Here is a 19600-nt window from a genome sequence, read left to right on the forward strand (position 1 = left end):
TTTAATAGTTAGTGTAACCGAGATGTTGCTTTTAAAGGTCTTATGAAAGTCATTTGGATCTTGTTGACATAGAGGTTACTCTTGTACTTTTTCCAGGGGGAGAATATGAACCCAGACACTCAACACAGTCAGTAAAGGATGGGGTGACAGAATAGGTTCTCAGTTTCAGTTTAGATAGAGAAGCGTGTGCTTCACGACTGAATAAACTTCGTGACTCTTCTGTATACAGGTGATGCAATGCTGCAGCTGAGGCATTTAGTGTTCACTTAGGAGATGTCTAATCTGATCTCTTTATGTAATAAAAGTGTGACAGCAGTGTAGTCAGCACTGTCTGAGCTGCTTTTGAAAACCTCATTGACATTCTAGAAGGGGTTCAGCAAGGGTAGTGCAGGGCTCATTATCTCCCCTGAACCTTGGTGTTTTGGGGATGAGCATGAGAAGCAGACCTTTGCAGCTTGTCAGCACATCTCCACATTACACTTCTGCCTTGAAAGAAGAGACAATTTCTGTAGCTACAGAAGCAAATTAGCCCAAGGTGCCTAATCTGTGCAAAACTCCACTTTGCAGTATATGAGGAGAAAGAAATATTCCTGATGTCTCTGCTCATGCAAGTTGTCCTTTCTCAGTGAAACAGCTGTGAGTTTGCTACATGTGCGGATCCATAAATATCCTACTTAATTAAACACCGCCAGAGCATTTATCTTGCAATTAGCTGGCATTGTGCAATCGTTAATATACTCTCTGTCATTATTTTGGCCCATACCAGCTAGGACTCTCAGATCATGCCCATTCCATTCTGGAGGATAATGTGGGCCTGGAACAGTTTCCAGCAGGTGCTATGAATGCAAACACCTTCTTTGGGGAAGGAAATAGCTTTAGCCCAGGAGACCAAAACTGTGCCATGCTACAAGTCCTAAGGCCCAAAGGATGGATCTGGACATGTAATAGTAAGGCATAATCTCTATAACAGCAGAAGGGTAATTCAGCATCAAGGCTAATATCTAGAACAAAAGAAATCTCTCCCATGGTTGTATTATGATTAGCTGGGACTGAAAAAGTGCATGTACATGTCCACAAATATTCCCCATTCCAAATTTCCCTATAATTTTTCATTTAAAGTTGGGTGCTTGTTAGATTTGATGCACATCTTGATGCTCTTTGCATTTCTATATTGTAGCCACATAAACTGCTGCTTCTGCAGCTTCAGAACATTTACTGATATTGCACTAAACACTGTGCTTTACACTTTATATTTTTAAAATACATAAACATATTAATTTTTTTTTCTTAGGGAATCAATGGAAAAGATGGATTGCCAGGTCCTCCGGTAAGAGAACATGGTTCTGTGTATTTTATTCTTCACAAATACCACAGCTGTTCGTCCAGGGCAGTTGCTTGCTGTTCTGCTAACACATGAATATACAACAAAGCCTTTCATTGATAAGTTTATGTTTTCTCAAAAACCATTTTTCAGGGTGCTGTGGGGAGACCAGGAGACAGAGGACCCAAAGGAGAACGTGTAAGTCCCTATTATGATAACTTTTTCTCTTTTTACTGAGCATCTAAACACCTTTTCAGCACCTATCTTATAGGCAAAATCAAGAAATTAATTCTCTGTGAACTTCAAGCAGACACCTAGACATGTAAGAGGTTTAGTCCTAGACACCACTTTAAGGAATTAGAGTCGAATTGTCTTCTGCATTTAGAGGAAAAACACATTTTATAGACTTTCTAACACAGTTGGCCTGGAGAGTGTAAATTGATCAATAGGTTGAAAATTGGAAAGTACCTAATTCTGTTGTGTTGTTTTCAGACTTTGCAAAAGCTATGAACTTGCCCTGTTGTCATCCTTTCTATGTCACAAACACAAATTATGTTTTATATAACACAAGCTTGTCACACTTAGGCAACAGGAATGCCAGGTGCAATACCTGACAGCTTCCCAAACCCTTCAGACAGTTCTGTTCAAGGTAACAAGATTATGGTGAGCAGGAATGATTATGGGAGGTGAGAGATGAGGTTATATATATATACATATATATGAATATATATATGAGAGATGGTCTTGTTTTAACGTTGCTAAAGTCCTGATGTCCTAATCAAATGGATACCACATTTATTTAATGAATCAGAGAAGTATCTCCCTGTTTAAACTGGAAAAGGAAAAAAAAGCTTTATGACACTGAAGAGACTTGAGGGTTTAACTATTATTACAATTATCCCTTAAAAAATTAACTCTTTGAAATGTTCTGGTTTTGCCTTTAAGGACACAGGCCTGTATCTGTGAGAGAGATTGCAATGATGACAGAAAATAAAGTCAAGGTTTTCTTGCAGCCGTTATTATTACTGCTCTACAGCATGCTCCTTCAGCCTGAGACCAGCTGTTGTAGTTACAGAAAAGAGAAACATCAAAATTGGAAGGACAGAATAAAACTCTCAAGGTTTTCTTGTCTAATGTAAGAATGTCCTCATAGAATACATTTTAAGAAGGAATAAGCCACCTGGGCTGAAATAATCTTATATGTTCTTTGAATGACTAAACACTGCTGTTATTACTACTTTATAAAATGAGTGACAAACTAGTTGAAAACATGTTTTATACCAATCAGTTTTCAAGTAATTTCAACAGATACAAGTACTAGTGGCTGGCTCATTTATTGCTGTTATCTGCATACCTCAATCACTGAGCCTGAACCTGCTGGACTAGAGCAAGTAGAAACCCAGGAAAAACAGCAGTTCCTTCTGCACAGAATTTGGAACAAGATAAATACAAGAGGTAGGAGAACACCAGAGAGGAGAAGGGCTGAATAAATCAGCACCTTAGGCAGAGATCACAAAACACAAATGTCCTGAGTTTTGTACAATTCATAGCGGAGAGTTTAAAGAGGAATCTGGAGGAAGATATGACCTAGTTTTATGAATTTTTACAAGGACCTTTTTCAAAACACAAAGAAAACATTGGAGGCAGTTAAACATTGCTTGTTTGAAAAGTTGCTTAGTTTTTTATTTGCCTCCTACACATTGGCAGCCTGTAAAACGTGGATTGTTTAGAAGAAAAGGATCAGCTTCACACTGCCATAGCACCATGGTTCTAGAAAAACCTGCCTTTTTCTTTATTTCTAGTAGAAGAGCTATCTATACCCACTCTGCAGGGTTATAAACCTGAGAACTTATATACCATAGAATCATAGAAAGGTCTGGGCTGGAAGGTACCTTTAAAGATCATCCAGTGCCAACCACCCTGCCATGGGCGGGGACACCTTTCATGAGACCAGGTTGCTCTGAGCCACATCCAGCCTGGTCTTAAATATTTCCGGGGTAGGAGCATCCAAAGCTTCTCTGGATAACTTGTTCTAGTGCCTCACCATCCTCACAGTAAAGAATTTTTTCCTAATATCTCATCTAAACTTACTCTCTTTCAGTCTGAAGCCAATCCCCCTTGTCCTGTCACTACACACCCTTGTTAAAAATTCCTCTCCAGCTTCCTCCTTGGCCCCTGGAAATAGATTAACTAAGTACCGTAAATAGATTAACTAAGATTTTGTTTAAATGAAGATATAAAATAGTAGGCTTCTAAGGAAAGTTACAGGAAATATCCTGGTGTCTTTTGCCTGTGTGAATCTGGGCACCTAAATTTTACCTATGCCATAATTGGCATTTCTAGATCCTTGTATAAGGGCTAAAACCTTTCTAAACTCAAGTTCTGTCCTTGAAAAGTGGGTTACAGAGCCAAGCTATTCTTCTTGTCATTGACTTCAACATCAGAAGGGCAAGAACACAAAACCTATTTCCAGAGACAAGGTTCAGCCTGTAAAATCATCTTCCCTGCATGACTCAATCTGTTTCTGAACAGGCAAGAATTTACTCTTTAGCATTGTCGAGTGACTTTTCAGGTTTGTTCCACTATGTGCAATGGTTTTCTTTCTGCTTCTATTTTACACAGGGAGATCAGGGTATTCCGGGGGATAGAGGTCCACAGGGTGAACGAGGGAAACCTGGCCCATCAGGAGAAAAGGGGGATGTGGGTCCTGTTGGTCCTCCAGGAGACAGAGGCTACCCAGGATCACCAGGTCATCAAGGTCCCCCAGGTTCACCAGGACCCCCAGGGTTTTCAGTAAGTAAATATAAGTTTACCTTGGTTGCTTGTGAATTCAGTTATGAAGGTAGCATGGGCTGAGCAGTGGCAATTCAACTGAGGAACAGCATAGTATTAAAAAAAACTAATGATTTCTCTCAGACAATTTCAGTGTTCAGTTAAGGTGGAAAAAAATATACGCACATGATCAGGCAGTTACTTTAAATTATTTTTTAAAACATCTGCTATGGATAAACTTTATTATTTCTTTCTTTAGTTCCTGCATATCAATATGGTTACTCAGTACAGTTAATTTTCATGCTTTCTATAAGATTAAGAGCTAAAGTCTGAGCCTTTCCAACTGGGAAAGAAAAGGAGGCAGCCAAAATTGATTCTCAGTAGAAATCAGCATTTAAAAAGACAGTGAAATGGTGCTTTGCAGTTGTAGATATCTTGATTTTTCTGCATGTGCACACAGGTACACACATCTGTGTTACGGGTTCTTTTTAACCTCAGTCAGATAAGGTAAAGCTCTAAAACACCTTTCCAGTGAAGTTACTGGTGCTGTGGTTCTGTCCTGATCAGCTGTGCATCAAAGCAATTAGACCCCAGGGTGAGTGAGAAGTTGGCAGATGTTATGCAAAGGGCAAGTAAAGCAGAGGGGTGTCAGTGGACACCCTCACTGTCTTGCGCAAGTTAACTTCCATACTCATCACATCCTGGTCATCTTGGCAGCTGGGAGTGCCTCTCCCCCTTCATGCCATTAGTGTCTTTATAATATTATAATGTATTTGTAGTAAAGCAGCCTTTGCAGTTGAGTAAATAACACAAATATATTAAAACACTAATTTGTTGATGAAAAGTTTATATTTGTAATGTTATTTTGAGCATTTATTTTTGTAGCATTATAAAGTGTCCTCTGTATGTTCCTTCTGATACATATCACCTTTCTTTTTCCTCATCAGGCTGATGCAATTTCACTTGAAGAAATAAAAAGATATATCAAACAAGAGGTTCTTAAGGTTTTTGAAGGTAAGAAAAGGAAGTATTATACAACTAAATCTGAAATTCTGCCCTAAATTTCTTTATATGTCATCTAACTTATGTTGGACTTAGCAGCTACCTTGTTTCTATAGCTCTGTTTAACAAGTCTACTTTACATGATTCTGTTCAAACAATTAGAAGTTACAGTATCTGTTAATCAGAGTATTTCCATATGTAAAAGATTAGCATTGAAGGGTGGTCTGCTCCAAACCATAATAGCAAGCATAGGTGTGTATCATTGTAGATACATACATGTGTCATATATTACTGCAGATACATGTTTATCTACAACATACTACAAGATACTGAAGTATCTTAATGAGACCATAGATATACCTAATTACCTTGCCCACTTAGTGGCTGACTGTCTAAACGAGAGAAAGGCTTGACAGCTTCCAGTGACATAGGTCTAAATTGCTGTGCAGTTTTCTCAGCAAATATCCCTGCTGAGTTCCAGAGCTCCCTGTCAGACCACCATCTTCTGGCACAATTTTAGGCACGTACCAGGTTCAGCCAAGGCCTTTGTTTTATGTAAGATTTCTTAGATGATTCCTTGCTCTGAAAAGGAAATAGTTTTCTTCCCCAGCATTCCCTTAGTCATGGTAGGAAAGCTGAGACTTAGACAGGTGTCTAAAAAAAAGATGCCATTTGGATGCCCCTTAACAGTAGCTTATCTTCCACTGCAAAACGCATTTCTTATGTCTTCAGTATGCTTTGCTATTCTGCCATTAATATTTGTGGATACAAACCATCTTTTAGGGGTAAAAGAAATCATATAAAGCTTGAGACTTCTTAACCTGTTCAGGCAGTTTTTCACTTTATAACAAGGCTATCATTTTGTGTATTTTCACCCTTCCCCCGGGTGCTACCCCTCAGGAATTCAACCTACTACGTATTTCACGAGCGGTTTGTTGAATGAAGTCACTTCCTTTTCCCTTTCAAATACAATGGTAACAAGTATTTAGTCTATTCACAAAAAGAAAGCATTAGAAGGTGCCCTGCCTACAAGGATTAATGGAGTTTTGTCTTTATAGCTATTCCATTTGCTACACCTTGCTGGTGTTCCCACAGATCTTCCAGTTTCGGCATTGTTTCATTTTGCCTACTTTCTATCACCTTACCCCCGTTTTTTTTGATGCCCACTCTCCTTTAGTCTAATTTTTTTCTTAAATCTTAAAACTCCACCACAGTAAATACCTGCTAAATTGTGGAATGTTTAGGGGTTTAATCTGGTATAAATGAGACAGAGTCAAGGTTAGTACCTATTTTATCTACCTCTAAGGAACACTAAAATGTTACCAAGGGCACTTTATCCCACCAGCATGAAGATTTCTATTCTGAAATATCTGCAATTAATAATCTTTGTTGAGCACTTTCAGGTTTTTTACATTTGTTTTCAGGGTTCCAGCACATTCCAAGAACTGTTCACAGTATTTAATTTCTACTTTGCAGCTTAATATGAGTTACAAATATATAAGGTAGCCCTCCATCAGTGTGTTAAGTACTAATTATTCTGTCTATGTGTTTTAAGTACTTCCATGAACAGGTGTCAGAAGTCATTTGAAATATTGGAATACGTTAGTAATAGAGAATAGTAATAGAAATTTTAATACAAATTCATTCTGGTTATTTCAAAAGGTAAAGACTCAGACATGAATCTGAGTTGGAACTGAAGGTCTCAATGCTTATTGGAGCATTTAATACCTTGACATTAAGAAGAGTTAAACACCTTACTTCCAGAAACTTTAGCTGGGGTCTTGGGAATTTTTTTCCTGTTTTTTGCTAGCAGATTTCTTACCCACTTTTTCTTGTGTCTTTGATTAATGAAGAAAGGATGGCTCAATTTGTATCCCAGCTGAAGCTGCCTGCTGCAATGCTTGCCTCCCAAGCTCATGGAAAACCAGGGCCCCCAGGAAAAGATGGGTCACCAGGGCCACCAGGAAAGGACGGTTTGCCAGGACCACCAGGAGAACGTGGAATTCAAGGTAGGAATTCCAAAAAATGGTCCTGTTAGTTGTATCTTGAAATCCTTATATACTTGCTAATGATTATTAAATAAGCCAGGATTACCTATCTAGCTTTCTAATAATTAACTTTTAAACTTATGTACTTATGTTTTTCCAGGCCAGATCTAAATATTAACTCATAAATGTAAATGTGTGGATTTTACTGATTAAAAACTCCTAATCAGTGCATTTTATTCTAATCAGTTATAAAGTTAATTAATGACAGATATCTAAATCTGAAAGAACTACTGTAGCAGTTATTTGTTTTCTACAAGATACTTGAATAAGGAAGAAAAACAGTGCCAGCACTCTAGCTATTTAGATCCAGCTTCATATTGAGAGACCATCTTATTTAAGAAAAAAAATTTGATCTCCTAGTCTGAGTGTTCTCAGCTTTGAGCCTGAGACAATACAGGGCAGGAAAAACTGAAGACAAATATTCTTCTTTAAGAAGCAGTGAAAACTGAAGTATTACCAAATGAATTCTCTTACAGTGAAGGAATCTATTGTCACAAAAAAAAAAAAAAAATCAGAGTAATCGGTTTTTCACTATACTCCAAACAGTGATTTGTGCATTGCGATGCACTTGACCACTATAGGACTCGTTTCTCTGAACTGTCTTTTACTGCAAAATTAGTTTTGAGGGATCCAGGTTCATTGTAGTTGTGCTCTACTGCAGAGTCAGCCTTCCAGAGATTAAAAGGTAGAGGAGAACAGACTGAAAGGAAAAAAGAATTTATCAATGAATAATATTTTGTGGGTGGGTAACGTGTAACTTGCAGTTTATCTGTAGGTAGTTCTTTATTATCTTTTGTTAGTTTGGTCTGCTCTGGAGTCAGAGCAAGTCAGACTGGAATGAAGAACATGACAGCAAAGCTGAAGATGTGTGGATCCTAAAGCTATCAGAAGAATAAGGACTTACTAACATTGATAAGCGCAAACCCCTGACAGAAGCTTGAAAAATATGATGAGCTCAGAATGAGAAGAACAAGAATAAAGGATCAAGGAAAACAATAAAAGGCTTAGAATCTTACAACACTGACTTCATCGTTACCTAAATATTCAGATCACTGCAAATAGTCACCTTCAATGTCAGTGCCAGATTGTTCAATGATGACGTATGTACTGGATAGCCTCAGATGCTTCTGGGAAATGAAATGTTGCACTAGATTTCATTTCCAGCTAATGAGCATCAAGACTAAAAGATGAGAGCTATGCTTGAAAAAAAAAACAAAAAAAAAGCTGCTTTTCTATACTTTATGCTTAAGTAAAATAGTGCCCCATGTACACAGGATTTCCATTTGTTTTACTGATACGCTCAATACTTCTTTTTTATTAGTAAAAGATAAGCTAAGTGAGAAGCCTTTACTTCTCTGATATATCAAAAGATATATGAAATTATACTTCCAAGGAAAGAAAACCAAAAGTTTACTTTGCCTCCTTTTTATACTGTGAATAAGACACAATCCTGTAAGAGGAGCACACTTACAAATACCCTTCACACCTTCCTCAGTTGTGCCTGTGCGTGTTACTCCTTTGTGCCAAGAGTAAAAAGAAGTTCAAATCTCTGAGCAGATTGAAAAGTATCTTCTTATGTTCCAGCTTGCCTTCAGCCGTAAAATACATAGCAAACAAGACTTCTTGGAGAAGCACATTATGTGCATGTGTGGCTGAGACCATCAAGGTAGCATGCTGTGTGCACAAGTCCTAATACAATTTGGTGTTGACTGATAGACATTTCTTATTATATTTCTCACTTGGGTGTAGCCCAGACTGCCAACTCCAGGGATTTACTGTGTGCAGTAATAGGTGTCTGGGCTGGCAGAGTGAGCCACTTGTCCCACACAGGCAGTGAGAAGAAGTAGATGCTTTTGGAAAGCAATTAACAGGGCCTCTGTGAATATGTCCTGTTTGTGATGCTGCATGCAGAGCCTGATAGAGGCAGCCAGCTGGAACGGCAGATGCTGCTGCGTGTCTGGGGAGGTGTTTAACTTCATTTGTGCATTCACAAGGGTTCCTCCATAGACCTTGAGCATGGTGCCAGTTCCCCTGGAAACTGGTCAGGAATGATTTAGCTGGATTCCAACAGAATCTCCTTCTGCGCAGCAAACTAATAGGTAGAGGGTTAGTCCCAGAAGCAGAAAACATAGATACTAACTCTTGGAAGTGTAGGCATGGTTTTAAAAAAGTGTATTTAAAGAATTGCTGGACTCTTATCTACAGTCATTCCCTTCTAAGGAAGTCCAGAATTTTTACCTGCTGGCCTTCAGCAAGGTCATTCATAGTGTTCCTCAGATACTTCCCAGTGGTTCAGGTAGATACAATTTATAGAATGGTCTCATTAGAAATACAGCATGCAAGCAAAATATAACAAAGAATTCAACTTAAATTATGAACAGCTGATACTCTGAGGCACTGTTACTGGTAAAATGGACAACGTCTCCTTAATAGAGGACAGAGGGACTTTACCCTGTATGAGTTTTAATAGGTATGTTAATATCTCCTAGAGAATTAGAAAGTTTATTTCAAGATTTTACAAACAAGATATAGCAATATCATCTGTCTGCAAACAGTCAGCTTGTCATGTATTAGAGGATCTAGCTCAATTAACTCCACTGACTTAACTGGATTTTTTAAATTGTAATAGTAAGTGAATTTTGGTCCATTTGGTGAAATGCAACTTGGGATAATTTAGCAATCCAGAGATCCTTTATGTTAATATGACTTGATTTTTTTCTCAATAGAGAAAAGATTCCATCCTAGTTAAAATTCACTCTTTCTATCAAGTTAAGGAAATTAGTTTTTATAGGTCCTCATAGCTTGTGGTAGCCTCGAGGAACCTAACATCCCAGCTCAGAAAATAAAAATACCACGCAATGAATAGAGAAAGCTCCTTATCTTTATTGGTAATCTCTGTTGTAAAGTTTATGTGTCTTATTATAATTATTAATTTGTACGGTGGAAGCATGTAGAAACCTTGGCTGACATCAGGAACCCATTGTAGTGGGTGTTGTGTAGACACAGTCACTCTTCTGAAATAGCTGCACTGGTTTCAAGAGATACCTCCTGTAAAATGTTCTCTGCTGTGGAGGTTGAAGTTAACTTGTTTTACTTTGGTTTGGAACCCAGCTGCCGAGAGAGCTGTAACACACAGAAGGAATTCGGAACATGCATTGGTGGCTGGATGAGAGGGCTTCATCTTAACACCATCTTTGCTGCTTTGCAGTCTTTTTAAGACCACAGAGTATTTGCACGGTGGATGCTTTGGTCTCATTGTTCCCTGTTTCGGTAATCTCTCTGCCGTGTATTTGTGTTAAAGAACCTCAGATTTCTATAGATAACTGGTATGTTAGTTTCAAGTGCTGCATTGTCCATGCTGATGGAAGAGGGTCTCCATGGTATAGGTGGAATACCTTCTATAGCAGGTTAAATACCTTTTGCCTCCAAGTTCACGGACGTGAACTTGTGTCATTTCCATGTAGAGCCAAGGGTGTTGCAGTAGTGACGCTTTTGCTTTTAGTGACGTAATGTTTGTGGGGAGCGCCAAACTGAGAGCTGAATTCCAGCTGTTACTACCCATCTATGAGCAAAAGCTTATGTGTTTGAGCACAAACTTGCTACATACTGCTTCCAAATGTTTACCATGCTGCCCACTGGGTACGTGTTTATAATAACAGAACTTTGGGGTTGCAGAAATCACAACAAAACTTCTGGAACCCGAGTGAAGGGCTCTGCTAAAGCAGTTACCTTTTGAATTAAGCAGGTGCCTTTTACTGGAATTCTACCAGGAAAAGTAGATAGTATCTTACATGTGCCTTTACATTAAACACAGTAAATCAAAATCTGGTTTGCATGTATGGTGATATTTTCCTTTGACTGTGTATGAGTTTGTCAGACTAAGCTCAGAAAGAAGGTGATATTATCCTCTGGAGGTATAATCATCGCCCTGCTTCCGAGAAAAATATACCTCATTAAAAATCAAATATTTTTCTGCCAGAATTATGCATTACATTGTTCACATTGTTTACATATAAGTCTGTTTATTAATATCCTTACATCCTATCAAATAAAGTCTTATTGTTAGATGAGGTATTTGGGAATTTTTGTATTAAACTTCAGTGCTAGCAGAACTTACCTGCCACCATGTACAAACTACACCCTTGCATGTGTATTTGGATACAGACAGTGATGGTTTACCACTACCCTGGACCATGTATTTGCATTGGCAGGCTGCTCTTTGTCCTATTGTGGGGGTTTTTTTTCTGTATTGTCTTGTATTCCAGTGACATTTGCAGAATCATTCAGTCTATTTCAGTGATTTTCAATTAAGGTGTATCAGAGACCTGCAGTAATGCTTATCATGGAGATTGTACATGTGATATATGGTACCTGTGATTTCTCTCTCTTCTCCATAACTAAAGAAATGCAACACAAATGATCAGTGGCATCACTGCTGTGTAAAATTACAGTTAACTGGGTTTGTAGTGGGAAATGCATTTTAACTGTTGACTGTAAATTAAAAAACATTGAGAAATATAAAATAAATAGGATGTGTAATGGATCCTGTGGTTATATGATTGAGCTTTTCAAAAGGTAGCAATACCACAGATTGCACAAGATTTTTCAGAGCAAACCAACTTGGTGTAGTTATAAATACTGCTGTGATCATTGGAGAGTAAATCTAGGATTCAAAATCCAATACAAATACCTGCACATTCCTATTCCTGAGTCTTTATAGCTTGCGTGTGTATATGCCTTGTACAATTTTGCTTAACACAACTCAGTGACCAGAATGCATGATTAATTTAAACTTGTGTTTCTGTGAGGTTTTAAACCGTTGATTTCCTTCAGTTATGTTATGTGTGGCACTCTGCATGCACTTGGTAATGGTTTTGCCTCACTGTAATTTCCTTGTTGTGGTTCTGAGAGAAGAGTAAGATGATTGATGCTCTGTTTTGAAAGCTGGAATGATTTCAACAGATAACAGACTTTCTACCAAAGTGTATAATGAGTTTGTGTGTAACAGAAGGCTTGAATACTCTGTGTACCATTCCCACTGCATTGTTCTGTCGTAACAACCCAGAATTGGTACCCACAGCCCTCAGAGTAATTTCCTTCTGGAATATCCTGTGAGGTAGCAGTGTTGCCATAGACCACAGCACACTGACAAAACAACCTTTGCCATCCCCCTGCCAGTGTCTGTTAATCTTCATGAGACATCAGGTGGATTGACACAGCTGTGCTCTTCTGTTTTAATTCAAACTAAGTTACAGTTCTTCACAGGAGGAAGAACTCAATACTTTATAGTATGGCATAGGTGATGATAAAAATATACTGGTTCCTGAAGCAGGACAATTTTAATTCCAAATGTGACCTGAAATCAGCAAATTAATCTTCAGCTTTTGTCACCTTACATGCCAGCATCTGAGGTGCTGGGGACAGAAGAGGGTTTCCTTGTAAGCCCTTTTGAAGTAAGAGTTTTTGGCAGGTGTCACACTTGTTCCTTTAAAAATGCCTTCATCCTCTCTCCTGCATAATAAAGATACATTTGTAGATGGATTCTTCACTAGAAATAATAAGGAAAACATTTTACCAATAGCGACAAGTCCTCTGCTCTAAAGCAGCCAGAGTGCTTCCAGCTAATAAAACTTAACAGTTCAAGGAAAAAGAAACAGGAGTTGGGCATGGGTTGCTGCACCTGAGAGGTGGAAGCTATTTAGATAAATACAAAACTATGGCCTGTGAAGAAAAAGAACTCAAGTATTCAAAATATAATTAGTAATCACATCTTGTTCATGATATGCAGCTACTTGGGTCAATGTAAGCTTCAAAATCTGCACAAGCTCCAAAGATGCCTCATTCCATGTGAGCTGGGCAACACTGGCCAGGGAGTGGGTCTTCTCTCACATATAGGGGAATGTCTAAGCATAAAACTACCAGTTCACAGTTTAAAAAGTGCAAGTATAAGGATTTATGCAGGACAGAGAGGGTAAAATCCACATCTGGCTCTTTATTAGAGGAATTTCAGCAAGGTAACTTAAAATCTTGGGGAAAGGTCCAGATGGTGAACAAAGCAAGAGTCCTTTGACAGAGGATGTAGCAGTTACTGCTAGAAATGCTTGTATTTTCCAGAAGGAATTTATAAAATTAAGAGTTATCTCAAAAAAAAAAACCAAAAAACAAAACAAAACAAAAGTTTCTGAAAAAGAGAACTGAGCATGTGCTCTCCCAGTTATATTTGTCTTGGTAACTTCCTGTCAACAAGATATATAGATTGCTACTTAAAATTAGAGGGTGCTCTTATTTTCATATCTTTATTCTGTGTAGGTTATAGAGGACAGAAAGGGGAAAGAGGCGAGCCTGGAATTGGACTGCCTGGTAACCCTGGACCACCTGGCCCTGCAGGTACAAGTCTCCAGATTTATTTCTGCTATTGTTATTTATGAACTAACAGGCCTTTCTCCTGTTTTTAACACTGGTTTTACACTCCTACTTTTCCTCCCGAGCTGGGTCATAGCGTGAGGTCAGCCCCACCTGCCTTCTCATGGATGTGCTGGAGTGCAGCTGATGTCGGTGATGAAATGCAGGGCTCTGCACATGCTCTGGTGAGGACTCTGCTAATTCCACCTTTGTTTTACCAGCTGCTGGCCTGCCAGGCCCACCAGGAACACCAGGCTCACCGGGACCGCAGGGGCCGCCTGGACCCCATGGAAGATGCAATCCGGCAGATTGCTATTACCACGTATCACAGACTCGGTCACGCTCCAGCAGGAAATAAAAACCCTCTTCCCCAGACACTTCGGTTCACGGTCACTTTTCACTCTTCCCCATAAGTTAATTTAATTTTCAAAATATTTGGTGCATTTTTTTTCTCTCTCGACACTGCATGGTATATAGATAATTTGTAAGGCGCAAAGTTGAGCCTTTGTCTATGTTATTTGCAGTGTCATAATGATGACATGATGTCATATATTTTCCAGAGTGCATTCCATGTGTTGTTTCTCATCTTTATTTTGCTTAGAACAGAAAATTGGCTCAAATAATTTTCATAAACTTCTTTCTTCAAACAAAAAATATTTTATTATAACTTAAGGCATTATGTATGCCTCCATATGTAAGCTGGCTTTATTTTTCTTGCTGGTGGTGAATTTTAAATGGAAAAAATACATTTCTGAAGTTACAAAGCATACTCATTCATGGCAAATGCAGGACCTGAGCTGGAGCACTGGGAACTCTGTTGAGACTAAACATTCATGTCCCTCGAGGAGGCTCCAGCACACCTTCTGAAAAGGGTCTGCCGTGCACCAAGAATGCTGCCTGCAATTTCACAGTCGCATCCAAGATGGAAAAGAAGGAAACAAAGATGTGTTTATGATCTCCTTATCCCATCCAACAATGAGCTTCAGACTGACTGGAAAATCACCAGCTCCAGGAAGTGTCTCTCCTGACTGGATTTTGTCCCAGCTGGGGGCTTATATGTTCCTTTAGTCATGGTTAAATATACCCCAGATATTAAATGCAAGAGGCTGCTCGTGGTGTTCTGAACTGAGAACTGGCACACCTTCCAACCATTACATGGACTGAATAAGGATACTAAGGCCTGTAATCAAACTACTCTGCCATTAAATCTGCCTACAGCAAAGGTGACCCCTCACTTTAGAGCAGAGGCTGGTAAGTAGGCAGTTCAAGAATGGAACTTCAGAAGCCTCTAATCTTGGTGGTGGCACTGTTTTCCTCTACCTCCTGCAATATTCACATGCTGAAATAAGCTTCAGAAGAACATGGAATCTGCAGAGTGCAAAAGTCACAGATCCTGTTAACTGGTGGCAGAAAATTTCTTGAGTTCAAGAGAAATTTGGAAAAAAATACAAAACCCTCCTTGAAAGGTGTACTACTGAGAGCAACAGCATCCAGTTTTCAGGCATTTAGTAAAGGCTACAGGAACAGATGTCAATGATGAACAAAACAGAACAATGTATAAATCCTGTAGAGCTCAAAGGGTTGAGCAAAAGAAAAGCTGGAGAATATTGATCACACAGAGGCTGATTCTAAAAAGGAGGGAGTAGAAGTGGCCAAAATTTCACTTCTGATTATTAGGAAACAGATGATCCTAGGTTAGTCCTGTGGAATTTTGTACAGTGCAATAGAAAGTGAAGGTGCTATTAAGAGAAAAGAGACATCTATAACCTACAATCTCAAAATGCATCTGTAGTACAAAGCCATACTGAGGGCTCTTACCCCATGGTTAGGAAGTCAATCACTCTCCCACATCAGGCAGGGAAGTGGTTTTGATGACTTTGTGCTTGAGCAGTACTGAGCTGCCGGGGAAATGTCTTCAAATTGGAAGTGCTGGCTTCCAGAGAAGCTGTTGTGATACATGAATCTGGCTGGCTTCTGGGTTTTGCTTAGAAACAGTTAAGGAATGACTGGTGGGAGTCTTTAGCAAAAGATGCACATTGGTATTTGTTCTGAATAAACAGAGTTCCTAGCACTTGCACCCAGAGCAGAGGAGCAAGATGAGAGCAAGAGGTGACAGAGTTAACCCAGGCAGCTGAGGCACTCAGGATGCTTTCTGAGAGGGAGTGCACACATCCCTGACAAGTTCATTGGTTAGGTGTTTAGAGGGCAGAAGGTGCTTGCTACAAAAGGATGGTAAAGGAAACACAGGTGTGGAAGGCTGAGAGTAAACACTTGGAACAGAAGAGGGCAGCAGGAATGAGAACAACAGAAAACCTGTGGCATGAAAATATCTCCTGTAGGAACTGCAATACACCCTGCAGCTGGGGACGCCTTGGGGGCTCAGGGTGCTTTATCTGTTCCTTATGAGAATAGGGAGAGGCAGGTCATAGCCCACGAGTGAACCCAGTCCCCATACCTCCTGTTCTTCTCACCCACCTCATTCCTCAGGAGGCAATGGCTGCCCCTTCTCCAGGCCAGCTCATCCTCTGTTCTGCAGGCAGCGGGCGCCTGTCCCGCCACAGTGAAGGGGTATTTGGGACAAGTGGTCCTGCCTGAGCTTAGCTCAACACATGCTGCTCCCACTCCAGAACTGATGTGCCCATGGAGCATGTTGTAGTTTGCTCTGTGGAATTGATCACCTTTCCAGATCTGGTCCTCACAGCACCGAGGCTGTGGGAAGTGCTGGGCATGGTGAGGCAGCTTGAAACCGAGCACTGAGGCACTGACTACTGTGCAAGCCATGGGTCTGCCCGCCCAGAGGGTAAAGCCTTGCACCAGCACATGTCTCAGTGTCTAAACATGGACACCAGAGGTGGAACAGCACCACATCCTGGTTTCCATTCTCTGAAAGGAACTGCTGGTCAGGTATCTTGCATGAACATTTTCTCTTTTTTTTTCTTTTTTTTTTTTTTTTGTTACTTCTCTAGTAATTCCAATATATGTAATAACCTAAACATTTTTTACTTCATAAGTTAATTATGAACTTCATTTTCTGTGATAATATTAAAAAGGGTGCTGTCTTGTGGTAGTATTTGTGTGACTTAGAGGTTCCCAAGCAGCCCTGTCCTGGAAGGCTGTACATAGACCATTGCACCGCATTAGTGGTATTTGTATATTTTGGGGCTTTTAGCTTGCTGAAACCCAGCATCTCTTATCTGCCAAATGGAATTGCTGTATTTTAATTTACTTGAACTTATTGGAAAGCAGAACACTTTTTATATTTGAAGAAGTTTTATTTTTTCATCTATGTTTCCTACAGATGCCTTTTTCTTTTTATAGGCTCAAACATAAAGGTTTTTCTAAAATGTCTTTGAACGCTTTCAGTTGATTTGCAGGTAACTTTGGTAATTATCTTGTTGCATTATTTTTATTTTGCTAAAAGCCCACTTTAATTTTCTCATGTGAGAAAATGGGTATATTTTATATGGGCTATCTTGATACCTATTTTAAGATGCCACATTTGTCACTGGGGTAGAACAGAGCTAATCCCAGTTTAACTTTACTTCACACTGGCTTGCTCCTACTTTGCATTTTTAGAATTGAAAGTGGAATGTAGCTGGAAACATGTTTCTGCAAGGTTTCCAGGTTTGGCCCCTGAAATTTCTTTGCAGATTCAGACTGATGTTGTCTTAGCTTTTGGGCAGGAAGACAGGGAGGGAAGAGGGGGTGCTAATGTATTTTGCTATTTGCTTTATTAGTTTTGTATCTGTTTGGAGCAGTTCATGCTGCAGTAAGCACTGCAAGGAAATAAACACAAGGGATTATTTTTTCCAGTAGCATAAGGTCTTTTATTCTGCTTTGGGTTTGTTTATGTGCAACGAGACTCAGAAGTGAAATAACTTTGACAAAATGCTTCAAACCTTTCTTAAAAGCTCTCTAAGCTTTATCCTAACTTCAGGGTCAGACTATTATATTTTATGGCAAGTTGCTTTATCGCCTATTAAGAACGTGTTGGGATTTTCTTTAAATAGCTATGTACAGAACTGCTCAGTTTGCCCAAAGAAAGTAAAGAAACTTGCTAAGAGGGAAGCTTTCCCGAGGCTGCAGCAGATCTCCTGCTGTCCACGTGGTGGAGTGCAAAACACCCTTTCAGTACAAAGGTTACAGCCCAGGCATAACTCGCCCAGCAGCGCAAGAGCTGACCCGGCCATGCAAATTCTTACAGCACAACAGTCAGTGTTTCTGATTTTGTTCTTGAGACTGACTTTTTTCTATTTTCTTTTTTTAAATCTCTTTAGTTTTTCACGGCAGTATTTGCAGAACTACTGCCTTTCTTGGATAATTATTGCCAGATAATATTGCTAAGACTTCATTTGTATTTATTATTATCTTGCGTTTTGTATATGTTACAAAAGAATATGTAGTGGTGGGACATCTGACTTTCAGGCATCATTGGTGTCCCCTGCAATGATGTTTGTCTCCAGGGGAGGAGGGACTCACCTGTGGTTAGTAAAAACTACAACAGCATCCTGTGTACAGCTGGGCAGCAGTGCAGCCTGGCAACGTTTTGAGAACCAATATTCTTATCTTAAAGTGGATTTGGTTTCAATGCTAAAAGAACACTGTGATACAGAAACAGGATTGATTCTCCATCCTTCCCTTATGTTTTATGATTGTGGGTTACGACAGATGTTAGATATGCACATCTTAGTTAAATAAGTGGGGTTTTTAATTAATGGATAATCATACAAAATATTTTAGATCTTCTTTTTCACAAGGGTGAAATGTTATTTTTAATGTCTGCGTATGCTCATTTTTTTTTTTTTTTCCTGAAATGTTTATATGAAAGTCTCATAAAAACCCCACTGGCTAAATTAGCATTTTATAAACTTGTTTCTCCAAATAGACTATGTAAAACCAGTCCCTAATCTTGCATTTTATGAAGGCAGTAGAACTGCTGCTATAATGTGAGATGTTAGAACAAGAAAAGTAACTCAGAAATCAAAGCATTGCTGGTTTGGGGCGTGTTTTTATTGAGTTTTTCATCATTTCTGGATGTACCAAGGCATGCAAATTTTTCTTGAAATCTGATATGTCCACTACAATTCAATTGTACTGGATGGATGTTTAAATCACCTCCATGCACGTAGGTGAGTGTAGGCCATGCAGAACAAGTTTAACCCTGACCTTGTCATGGTTGGTATTTAAGTGGAAAGCCATGGAGAACAAGTTTAACCCTGACCTTGTCATGGTTGGTATTTAAGTGGAAAATTCAAGTTTCAGGATACCTTAAGGAAATGTGGTTTTCAAATATTCATTGCTAACAATCATTACAGATTCTAGACCAAAATAAGTTTGTAGCTAAAAAGATTGGAGTCTACATGTCTTTTAGCAGTTTTCTTTCTTAGTCTGCTATTCTGTAAACATGAATGCATTTAATTACTTACTACAGTTTAAATGTAAATATATTCTGTCTCCAGTCAGAATGTTTGAAGGATTCTCAATGACATACCTTGGTTTTTTGCATTCTTTCATTTCTGAATTATATGCAGCTGTCACTGAATGAATCACAGAACATGCCAACTGGTTGCTTCCTTCCTTCCTTATATTTTTGGTTTGCAACATTTAAGGTTCAGTTCAATGGAAATGTATTAAGTGGATAAAAAGCAGCTTTTTACGTTATTATGTGGCCATGTACATCTGAAACAGGATTCTGGATGGAAATGGAAATATTTCGCATACTTTCTGTTTGTGGCTCTGTCAAAAATGTCAGCCTTTCCTTCTGTGTCAAATCACAAGAGAGAGGATGCAGCTGCAAACAGGAGCAAGGAGAGGCACAAAGCCACTGCAGTGAGCTCTGGGGAGCAGTCAGGGCAGGTTGGCTAAATTTGGGGGGGTTGGATTTTGACCCCACTGAAGTCAGGCTTGTGCTTCCTAGGCCTGGTGAAACTTAGGGCTCTACAATCTGGAGGAAAAAAACCAACCAGCTAAATGCAAAACCTTGGTCTTAATTTGTATATAATTTATGGAAGTTAATACATTCTCTGAATGCAGATAAGTTTTCTGCCTGAGTAGG

At 39.2% G+C, this 19600-nt stretch overlaps 1 protein-coding gene across 8 annotated transcripts in view; it reads left to right on the forward strand.

The window, feature by feature from the left end:
- COL19A1 (collagen type XIX alpha 1 chain) overlaps positions 1-18733 on the forward strand; it is a 187579-nt gene extending 168846 nt beyond the window's left edge. For 5 of the 8 annotated variants that reach the window (XM_048296720.1, XM_048296717.1, XM_048296719.1 and 2 more), the window contains 7 exons: positions 1292-1327; positions 1475-1519; positions 3944-4114; positions 5041-5107; positions 6949-7104; positions 13453-13530; positions 13767-14111. In XM_048296720.1, coding sequence (XP_048152677.1) covers positions 1292-1327; positions 1475-1519; positions 3944-4114; positions 5041-5107; positions 6949-7104; positions 13453-13530; positions 13767-13903 — 690 coding nt within the window. In that variant the 3' untranslated portion in view covers positions 13904-14111. The other 3 variants (XM_048296721.1, XM_048296722.1, XM_048296724.1) reach the window with 3 other exon arrangements.
- Positions 18734-19600: the final 867 nt, after the last annotated feature.

The sequence above is a fragment of the Corvus hawaiiensis genome, chromosome 3 (genome assembly GCF_020740725.1).
Source record: "Corvus hawaiiensis isolate bCorHaw1 chromosome 3, bCorHaw1.pri.cur, whole genome shotgun sequence".
Taxonomy (NCBI): Eukaryota; Metazoa; Chordata; class Aves; order Passeriformes; family Corvidae; genus Corvus; species Corvus hawaiiensis.